This window comes from Panulirus ornatus, chromosome 18, assembly GCF_036320965.1.
Source record: "Panulirus ornatus isolate Po-2019 chromosome 18, ASM3632096v1, whole genome shotgun sequence".
NCBI classification, from domain to species: domain Eukaryota; kingdom Metazoa; phylum Arthropoda; class Malacostraca; order Decapoda; family Palinuridae; genus Panulirus; species Panulirus ornatus.
Genome location: NC_092241.1, coordinates 6,719,252 through 6,729,251, shown reverse-complemented (window position 1 = coordinate 6,729,251; position 10,000 = coordinate 6,719,252). Strand labels below are relative to the sequence as shown.

At 50.1% G+C, this 10,000-nt stretch overlaps 1 protein-coding gene across 18 annotated transcripts in view; it reads left to right on the top strand.

The window, feature by feature from the left end:
* CRMP (Collapsin Response Mediator Protein) overlaps window positions 1–10,000 on the top strand; it is a 214,114-nt gene that overhangs the window by 64,816 nt on the left and 139,298 nt on the right. For 2 of the 18 annotated variants that reach the window (XM_071672839.1, XM_071672840.1), the window contains exon 1: window positions 6,156–6,335. The exons of the other annotated variants lie outside the window; for them this stretch is intronic. In XM_071672839.1, coding sequence (XP_071528940.1) covers window positions 6,327–6,335 — 9 coding nt within the window. In that variant the 5' untranslated portion in view covers window positions 6,156–6,326. Of the gene's footprint in view, window positions 1–6,155; window positions 6,336–10,000 lie in introns of those variants that run through there. 18 annotated transcript variants of the gene reach the window in all.

The window sequence follows — 10,000 nt, the reverse complement described above, 5'->3', positions numbered from 1 at the left end:
AAAGAAGAAGAAGAAGAAGAAGAAGAAGAAGAAGAAGAAGAAGAAGAAGAAGAAGAAGAAAAGGGTGTGTGTGTGTGTGAAGGAGGGATATTTACGTTCGTGACGTAAAAAGCCACCGTCCAAAGTTACGATCGTAACGAAAACGAGTCTGTCTCAAGGTGTGGGTAGCTCATAACACGACGTTGCCCGGGAGCACAGTGTGGCTACCTCATGCCAGTGCATGACTGTCTGTCTGCATGCTCAAACGAGGCGTCTACGACAGTTTCTTTGCGACGGTCCAATTCGTCGTAATCTCGTCGTAGGTCGTAACGATCTATTGAGCGACTAACGACGTAGTGGGGGTGATTGTAGATCCGATATGTGTATTAAACCAGGCCGAACGAGAGGAGTACCACAATATCCATGGGTCTGTTCGAGTGTAAGACTAGGGGGGGTTGTGTCAAAGGCTCTCCTTTGTGTCGAAGGCCCAAAGGTCCCCTTTGTGTCGAAGGCCCGAAGGTCCCCTTTGTGTCGAAGGCCCAAAGGTCCCCTTTGTGTTGAAGGCCCGAAGGAGGCCCCCTTTGTGTCCAAGGCCCGAAGGAGGCCCCCTTTGTGTCCAAGGCCCGAAGGAGGCCCCCTTTATGTCCCAAGGCGCGAAGGAGGCCCCCTTTGTGTCCAAGGCTCAAAAACCCCCTTCGTGTCGAAGGCCCAAAGGTCCCTTTTGCGTCCAAGGCCCGAAGGAGGCCCCCTTAATGTCCAAGGCGCGAAGTAGGCCCCCTTTGTGTCGAAGGCCCGAAGGAGGCCCCCTTTGTGTCCAAGGCTCGAAGGCAGCCCCTCTTTGTGTCCAAGGCCCGAAGACACCACCTAACCTTCCCTCCTCACATCCCCACACCCTTCCACCGCCTTCCCAGACAGGGTCGCCCCCCCAGACGCAAGGCAGGTCCCTCACTGCAGGCGATCCCGGCCATGATAACCGGGGGCGCATCTCCTCCTCCTCCGTCACCCATCCTGACGGAGGAGGAGCAGGAGGAGGAGGAGCAGGAGGAGGAAGAGGAGGGGGAGGAAGAGGAGGAGCAGGAGGAGGAAGAGGAGGAGGGCGTCGACGACGTCAAAGCCAAGAGATAAGGATGTCGCCAGGAGCACTGTCGCATGCGGCGCCGCCCCCCGACCGCGCCCCGAAGCCCGCACACACACACTCCTTCAGGGAGTGGAGTTCGATCGTAAAAAGGGAGGTGACGAGAGAGAGAGAGAGAGAGAGAGAGCTCACAATTGTGAGTGTCGAATTATTGTGTTTTGAGTCTTCCCCCTTCGTGACTGTATATATGTATATATATATATATATATATATATATATATATATATATATATATATATATATATATATTAAACTATTCGCCATTTCCCGCGTTAGCGAGGTAGCGTTAAGAACAGAGGACTGGGCCTTTTTTGGAATATCCTCACCTGGCCCCCTTCTCTGTTCCTTCTTTTGGAAAATTGAAAAAAAAAAAAAAAGAGAGAGGGGAGGATTTCCAGCCCCCCCTCAGCTCCCTCCCATTTTAGTCGCCTTCTACGACACGCAGGGAATACGTGGCAAGTATTCTTAATCCCCTATCCCCAGTACAGTGCCAACACCCCAGTACAGTTCCAGCACCCCCAGTACAGTGCCAACACCCCCAGTACACTCCCAGCACCCCCAGTACAGTGCCAGCACCCCCAGTACAGTACCAGCACCCCAGTACAGTGCCAGCACCCCCAGTACAGTGCCAGCACCCCAGTACAGTGCCAACACCCCAGTACAGTGCCAGCACCCCAGTACAGTGCCAGCACCCCAGTACAGTGCCAGCACCCCAGTACAGTCCCAGCACCCCAGTACAGTCCAACCAGCACCCCAGTACAGTGCCAAGCACCCCAGTACAGTGCCAGCACCCCAGTACAGTGCCAGCACCCCAGTACAGTGCCCAGCACCCCCAGTACAGTCCCAGCACCCCCAGTACAGTCCCAGCACCCCCAGTACAGTCCAGCACCCCCAGTACAGTGCCAGCACCCCAGTACAGTGCCAGCACCCCCAGTACAGTGCCAGCACCCCCAGTACAGACCAGCACCCCCAGTACAGTCCCAGCACCCCCAGTACAGTCCCAGCACCCCAGTACAGTGCTAGCACCCCAGTACAGTCCCAGCACCCCAGTACAGTGCCAGCACCCCCAGTACAGTCCCAGCACCCCAGTACAGCACCAGCACCCCCAGTACAGTGCCAGCACCCCAGTACAGTGCCAAGCACCCCAGTACAGTGCCAGCACCCCAGTACAGTGCCAGCACCCCAGTACAGCACCAGCACCCCCAGTACAGTCCCAGCACCTCCAGTACAGTCCCAGCACCCCCAGTACAGTCCCAGCACCCCCAGTACAGTCCCAGCACCCCCAGTACAGTACCAGCACCCCAGTACAGTGCCAGCACCCCCAGTACAGTGCTAGCACCCCCAGTACAGTGCTAGCACCCCAGTACAGTGCCAGCACCCCAGTACAGTACCAGCACCCCAGTACAGTCCCAGCACCCCCAGTACAGTCCCAGCACCCCCAGTACAGTGCCAGCACCCCAGTACAGTGCCAGCACCCCAGTACAGTCCCAGCACCCCCAGTACAGTGCCAGCACCCCAGTACAGTGCCAGCACCCCAGTACAGTGCCAGCACCCCCAGTACAGTACCAGCACCCCAGTACAGTGCCAGCACCCCAGTACAGTGCCAGCACCCCAGTACTGCACCAGCACCCCCAGTACAGTGCCAACACCCCAGTACAGTGCTAGCACCCCAGTACAGTCCCAGCACCCCCAGTACAGTGCCAGCACCCCCAGTACAGTGCCAGCACCCCAGTACAGTGCCAGCACCCCAGTACAGTGTCTGGCGAGCGATGGCAACTAACAACGTACCCTGGTGAGTGTTGCCATCTGGTGGTCGTGTGTGTATATACGTGTGTGGTACAACGTATGACGTAATTAGGGGAGGGAAGGGGAGGGGGGAGGGGTCCTTAAACTCTCGCATTGGGGGGGGAGGGGGGAATAGGGGAGGACCGAGAGAGAGAGAGAGAGAGAGAGAGAGAGAGAGAGAGAGAGAGAGAGAGAGAGAGAGAGAGAGAGAGATAAATAGATAGATAGATAGATAGAGAGAGAGAGAGATAAATAGATAGATAAATAGATAGATAGATAGATAGAGAGAGAGAGAGAGAGAGAGAGAGAGAGAGAGAGAGAGAGAGAGAGAGAGAGTCCTTGATGCCGTCGCCTGTGGGCGTTGGTCGCCTCATCCATTTTCTATGTTACGCCTGTTTTTTTTTTTTTACGCCGTTTTTTTTCACATGCCTTATTTACATACGCCGTTTTTTTTCACATGCCTTATTTACATACGCCGTTTTTTTCACATGCCTTATTTACATGCGCCGTTTTTTTCACATGCCTTATTTACATACGCCGTTTTTTTTTTTCTTACATATGCGTTTTTATTAACTACGCCGGTTTTTTTTATTACATACGCCGGTTTTTCACATACGCCTTTATTTACATACGCCGTTTTTTTTCTTACATATGCGTTTTTATTAACTACGCCGGTTTTTTTTTTATTACATACGCCGGTTTTTCACATACGCCTTTATTTACATACGCCGTTTTTTTTTTTTTACATACGCCGTTGTATTTTCTTTATTGCGTAATTGTTTACGCTACGCCCGCATGGTTCTGTGCATTGTGCTGGTTAATTTGTATAGCTGTCGATGTATATGATTAGTCATAGGGGCATACATACGTATATATATATACATCTCCGTTCTAGATGGCACGACCCATGAGTACGTGGGTACGGCCCTTGAGTACGTGGGTACGACCCTTGAGTACGTGGGTACGGCCCTTGAGTACGTGGGTATGGCCCTTGAGTACGTGGGTACGGCCCTTGAGTACGTGGGTACGGCCCTTGAGTACGTGGGTATGACCCTTGAGTACGTGGGTACAGCCCTTGAGTACGTGGGTACGACCCTTCAGTACGTGGGTACGACCCTTGAGTACGTGGGTACGACCCTTCAGTACGTGGGTACAGCCCTTGAGTACGTGGGTACGACCCTTCAGTACGTGGGTACGACCCTTGAGTACGTGGGTATGGCCCTTGAGTACGTGGGTACGACCCTTGAGTACGTGGGTACGACCCTTCAGTACGTGGGTACAGCCCTTGAGTACGTGGGTACGACCCTTCAGTACGTGGGTACAGCCCTTGAGTACGTGGGTACGACCCTTGACTACGTGGGTACGACCTTTGAGTATGTGGGTACGACCCTTGAGTACGTGGGTACGGCCCTTGAGTACGTGGGTACGGCCCTTGAGTACGTGGGTATGACCCTTGAGTACGTGGGTACAGCCCTTGAGTACGTGGGTACGGCCCTTGACTACGTGGGTACGACCTTTGAGTACGTGGGTACGGCCCTTGAATACGTGGGTACGGCCCTTGAGTATGTGGGTACGACCCTTCAGTAAGTGGGTACGGCCCTTGAGTACGTGGGTACGGCCCTTGACTACGTGGGTACGACCCTCGAGTACGTGGGTACGGCATTGTGGTATTTCGCGTGACCTTCGTTTGACCTGACCTTTGTATCCAAGGGCCCTTACCTTGTGGCATTCCTGGCCAAGGGTCGTATGGACGTGTTCAAGGTTGGGGGGGTCGTACTTTCGTATATAAAGGGTCGTACCGCCGTACTCAGTAGTATGGTCATGTTCGAGGGTCGTACCGTCGTACTCAAGGATCATGCTGTCGCATTCTCTCTCTCTCTCTCTCTCTCTCTCTCTCTCTCTCTCTCTCTCTCTCTCTCTCTATTTGATTAATTGATTTCGCATCTCTCACTCTCCCTTAGTGACCATCTCTCTCTCTCTCTCTCTCTCTCTCTCTCTCTCTCTCTCTCTCTCTCTCTCTCTCTCTCTCTCTCTCTCTCTCTCTCTCTCTATTTATCTATCTATCTATCTATCTATCTATCTATCTCTAAATATTTTCACTAATTTTGATTTTGAGAGAATATTCCAGCCATCATCTCGTTATCATTTATCGTTTATCTCTTCTCGAGAGAGAGAGAGAGAGAGAGATGGTCACTAAGGGAGAGGGAGAGATGCGAAATCAATTAATCAAATAGAGAGAGAGAGAGAGAGAGAGAGAGAGAGAGAGAGAGAGAGAGAGAGAGAGAGATGGTCACTAAGGGAGAGGGAGAGATGCGAAATCAATTAATCAAATAAGAGAGAGAGAGAGAGAGAGAGAGAGAGAGAGAGAGAGAGAGAGGAGAGAGTAGGAGAGAGGAGAGAGAGAGAGAGAGACAGAGAGAGAGAGAGAGATAATTGAGGTAAACGAAGGATGGAGTCAGCTGTTAAAGGGAGGGGAGGGGAGGAAGGTAGGGGGAGGGGTGTGGTTTTGAAGGGGGGGGGTTGTTAGATAACTGGATTGAGGGAGGGGGTTGAGGGGAGGGAAGGGGGGAGATGGAGGGGAAAGGGGGGAGGTGTCAACAGCCCCCCCACCCCAGAAATCGATCACATCCCCCCCAACCCAACCCCCCTCCTCTCCCTCTCTCTCCCCTCTCTCTCCCTCGCCGCCTTAAACCTTCAATTTATAACACTTTATGACCTTTATCTTTATCATTTAATTCATTAGTGATAACGGCACATGTATGGAGTCTTGAGAGAAGGTAATGATATGATAACAATCGTTGAGATATGAGAGAAAAAACGAAAAAACTGGATTTCCGTTAAACTTGCATTCACCCCCCCCTCAACCTCCTCCTCCTCCTATTGGTCAGATTTGGGGGCTGGGTAGCGGTGTTGCCACATGTACACCCAATAAAAAAATTTTCTCACCCCCTGTTGGTCGTATCTCTGTAGTTTCATAATGGTTCGTCTTGTCTCATCGGGTAGATAGGTTTGTGTTTCCAATGTGTTGGGAATATGTTATTAATGGGTCAAATACCCGTGAAAATAGGATGAGGGAGTGAGGGAAGTAAGCAGTCGGCACGGGAGGCCTAAAGTGGCACCGGCGCAAACAGGTCGGAGTGAGTGAGGGAGGGAGGGAATGGAGGGGCGTTGAGGAGGGAGGGATGGGAGGGACGCAAAGGCCAAAGGGGGGTTAGGGGGAGGGAGGGGCTGCTCCAGCTCCTCCTGTGTTGAGCTGGTGTCGACCAACCAGTCCGACCCGTGGCCTCATCCCAGAAGCCAGCGCCTCTCACAACACTCTCCCACACCCCCCCATCTCTCTCTCTCACACACGCGCGCGCGCTCTCACAACACCACTCACTCTCACTCACTTACTCGCTCACTCTCTCCATACCAGCAGGGCACCGCCATGACTGATGTAAGTACCAAAAACCACTTCAGTTTGGACTGGGGAAATGGGGAGATGGGGAGATGGGGAAGGGGGATTGAGCAATGGTTCAAGTCATCATCCCCATCCCTCCCCTCTCCCCTCCCTCTCCCTCCCAGTCCTTTAAATTTAAGGGTACCTACTCGTTGTGTTTTTAAAGGCAAATTCTCCCCTCCCCTCCCCTCTCCCCCCCAGAGCCTTTTAAATTGGTTTAAAAGGCTCTTGGCGGAAATGGGTTTTCTGGTCGCTATGCAGACGTAAATGGGGGGGGTGTGGGGGGGCCTCCTCGTCACCCCCCCCCCCCATCCTCAACTGATGGCTGTATTCATTCGTTTTAGGTCATTCATTTCTTTCAGTGAAAGCTCCTTCAAAAGTGTTATTCATTATTATTTAAAAGGCTCTGGAAAATGGAATTGATTTCTCTCTATATATGTACATTCGTCCGACGGCTTCCAAAGGAACAATTTATATATATATATATATATATATATATATATATATATATATATATATATATATATATATATATATATATAATGTGTGTGTGTGTGTATGTGTTTCGTCCATGGGGAAATGAAACACGATAAGTTCCCAAGTGCACTTTCGTGTCATAATCACATCATCATCAGGGGAGACACAAGAGAGAAATATAACAGTCAGTTGATATACAACGAAGAGACGTAGCTAGGACGCCATTTCGTATTGAGGTCATACAGGTGTTGTAAGACCTTTGGAACTCGTCATGCACAGGGTTGTTTTGAGAGGCGTGTGTGTGCAATGCAGACGCCATGCAGTTACATGCAGTCGCAGACGTGTCTACGGTAGACATTAGTCTACTCAAACAACGCCTAATCATGCACCCGTGTCTTTTTTTTTTTTTTTTTAATACCCCAGGGTGGGTTTGTGAATTGCCATGTACAGTGTAGGGTTAGCGATGCCACGGGCCCAGATTGGGTTTGTGGTAGATGAAGGTGATGACGTATTTGGCCAGCGGTAGATTAGACTGTGCGTTTAAGCAGAGTAGACGGTAGATGTTGCTGCGAAGCTTTTAAAAATTTTGGGGGGTAGATGTACTAGAGTAGATGGGAGATTTTGCATGCGAAGTGTTGAAAGTTTGGTGGTAGATTTAACCAGAGTAGACGTAGATTTTGCTGCCATGGGTTTAGATTTTAGTGGTAGATTTATCTAGAGTAGACGGTAGATTTTGCTGCGAAGCGTTTAAAATTTGATGGTAGATTTTAACCCGAGTACACGTCGATTTTGCTCGCGTTTAAATTTTTTAGGTAGTAGTGACTGGAATTAATGAGTGAAGGAACGAATTTTTTTTTCTGTATTTAAATTTGGGGACGATGTTGTGTTTCTTCGTTTAAATTTTGTGGGGTGATTGGGAGAATTTTGGAGAAAGGGAGAGAGAGAGAGAGAGAGAGAGAGAGAGAGAGAGAGAGAGAGAGAGAGAGAGAGGATAAGGAATGGGGGGGGGAAGGGGAAGGGGAAAGGGGGGGGGCATCACCCAGACATTCCCCCAGCGTTGTTTTCAACGCCACCAGACATGTGAAATGACCAGACGTTAATTAAGACATGTGACGTGTTGATTGAGTTTGCCTAACCCCCCCACCCCCCTAACATTTTATATCCCCCCCCCTAGTCAACCCACCTCTCCCCTCCCCCCTCACTCAACCCCCTCACCCCCCACCCCCATCACCTCTAGCCTCCGTTCGGTCATTTAAATGGCCCTCCAGTCATTGAAAAGGCGTTTAAACGAGCGTGTATGATAGCCAATCCAGAGTGTTAATTGATAAGGATCTATATGTGAGAGATAACGTAAGGTTAGGGGGCTGCTTGACGTAGGGGGGATGGAGGCTATTTTATGTTATCTCAATGATAACACTTATCTCTCACACGTAAAGTTAGGGGGCTGCTTGATGTAGGGGGGGAGGGATAGGGGGGATATGGGGCTGTTTTGGGGGATATGGGGCTGTGTTTTTTTTTGGTTATCTCACTGATAACGCTTATCTCTCACACTTCGCACGGGAGGTCTGATAAGAGATAAGGAGCTGGGGCGCCGAAATGACGGCAAAATAATTGCTGAAGTTTGCACATGATGCCGAGTGAGTGTGGGTGTCCAATCGCATGGCTGAGAGAGAGAGCACTGATAGATAATTCTATCGGGATGATAGATAGTAGAGATAGGCGAGGATCGATCCTAACCAAAGATAAGAGATAGAATGCGCTTTATCTTCGTAAGGGAAATAAAAAGATATTTGTATCTACATTTGGTAGATATTTTACTTAGAAAAAGATACTCTTTTTCTACTTGGGTTGTAAGTGGTTTAGTGTGGAACGTGATGGTAAAAGCCACCCCTCCTGTGTTATCACATATACATACGATTGCCTGATTATATATAGAGCCTCAGTCAGCATAACAAAGGATATATATATATATATATATATATATATATATATATATATATATATATATATTCTTATGAGTCCACGGGAAAAATGAAACACGATAAGTTCCCAAGTGCACTTTCGTATAATAATCACATCATCAGGGGAGATATAAGAAAGAAATATAGCAGTCAGTTGATATATATATATATATATGTGTGTGTGTGTGTGTGTGTGTGTGTGTGTATATAGGGGACATTGTGCGGTAACCTGCATGATAGGAATGATTGGTACATAATGATGATAATGATAATGATAATGATGATGATGATGATGATAATGATGATGATGGGTGCTAGTGACGAAGGGGTTAGGCGTGGGAGGCACTTGGTGACGAGGATGTAAGGCGTGGGAGACAAGCCCTAGCAGATGTAATGCGTGGGAGACTAGCTTAGCAGATGTAAGTCGTGGGAGACTAGCTTAGCAGATGTAAGGCGTGGGAGACTAGCCTAGCAGATGTAAGGCGTGGGAGGAGGCTAACCTAGCAGATGAAGGCGTGGGAGGAGACTAACCTAGCAGATGAAGGCGTGAGAGACTAGCTTAGCAGATGTGAGGCGTGGGAGACTAGCCTAGCAGATGAAGGCGTGGGAGGAGGCTAACCTAGCAGCTGAAGGCGTGGGAGGAGGCTAACCTAGCAGCTGTAAGGCGTGGGAGGAGACCAACCTAGCAGCTGAAGGCGTGGGAGGAGGCTAACCTAGCAGCTGAAGGCGTGGGAGGAGACCAACCTAGCAGCTGAAGGCGTGGGAGGAGGCTAACCTAGCAGATGAAGGCGTGGGAGGAAGGCAAAAACCCAGCCAAAACTCTTCCTTTTCCCTGCACTTCCGTGTTCGACACCGATCGTGGTGTACTGCAGTACAGTACGCCGACCGAATGACTGTACTTCGCTTCTGTACATTGTTACATGACCATGTACTCGGTGTCCACGCCATGCCAACTGCGCCTGCATGGCGTGGATCGTCTTCATCAAGTGCGTGGTAACTGACACCCAAGGGGGGGTATTGGGTTACTTTCTTCCCCGTTCTTTCAACGCGTGGTTGCGCCACTTCTTTCAATGCGTAAGGTGCGCCACTTCTTTCAATGCGTAAGGTGCGCCACTTCTTTCAGTGCGTAAGGTGCGCCACTTCTTTCAATGCGTAAGGTGCGCCACTTCTTTCAATGCGTAAGGTGCGCCACTTCTCTCAGTGCGTAAGGTGCGCCACTTCTTT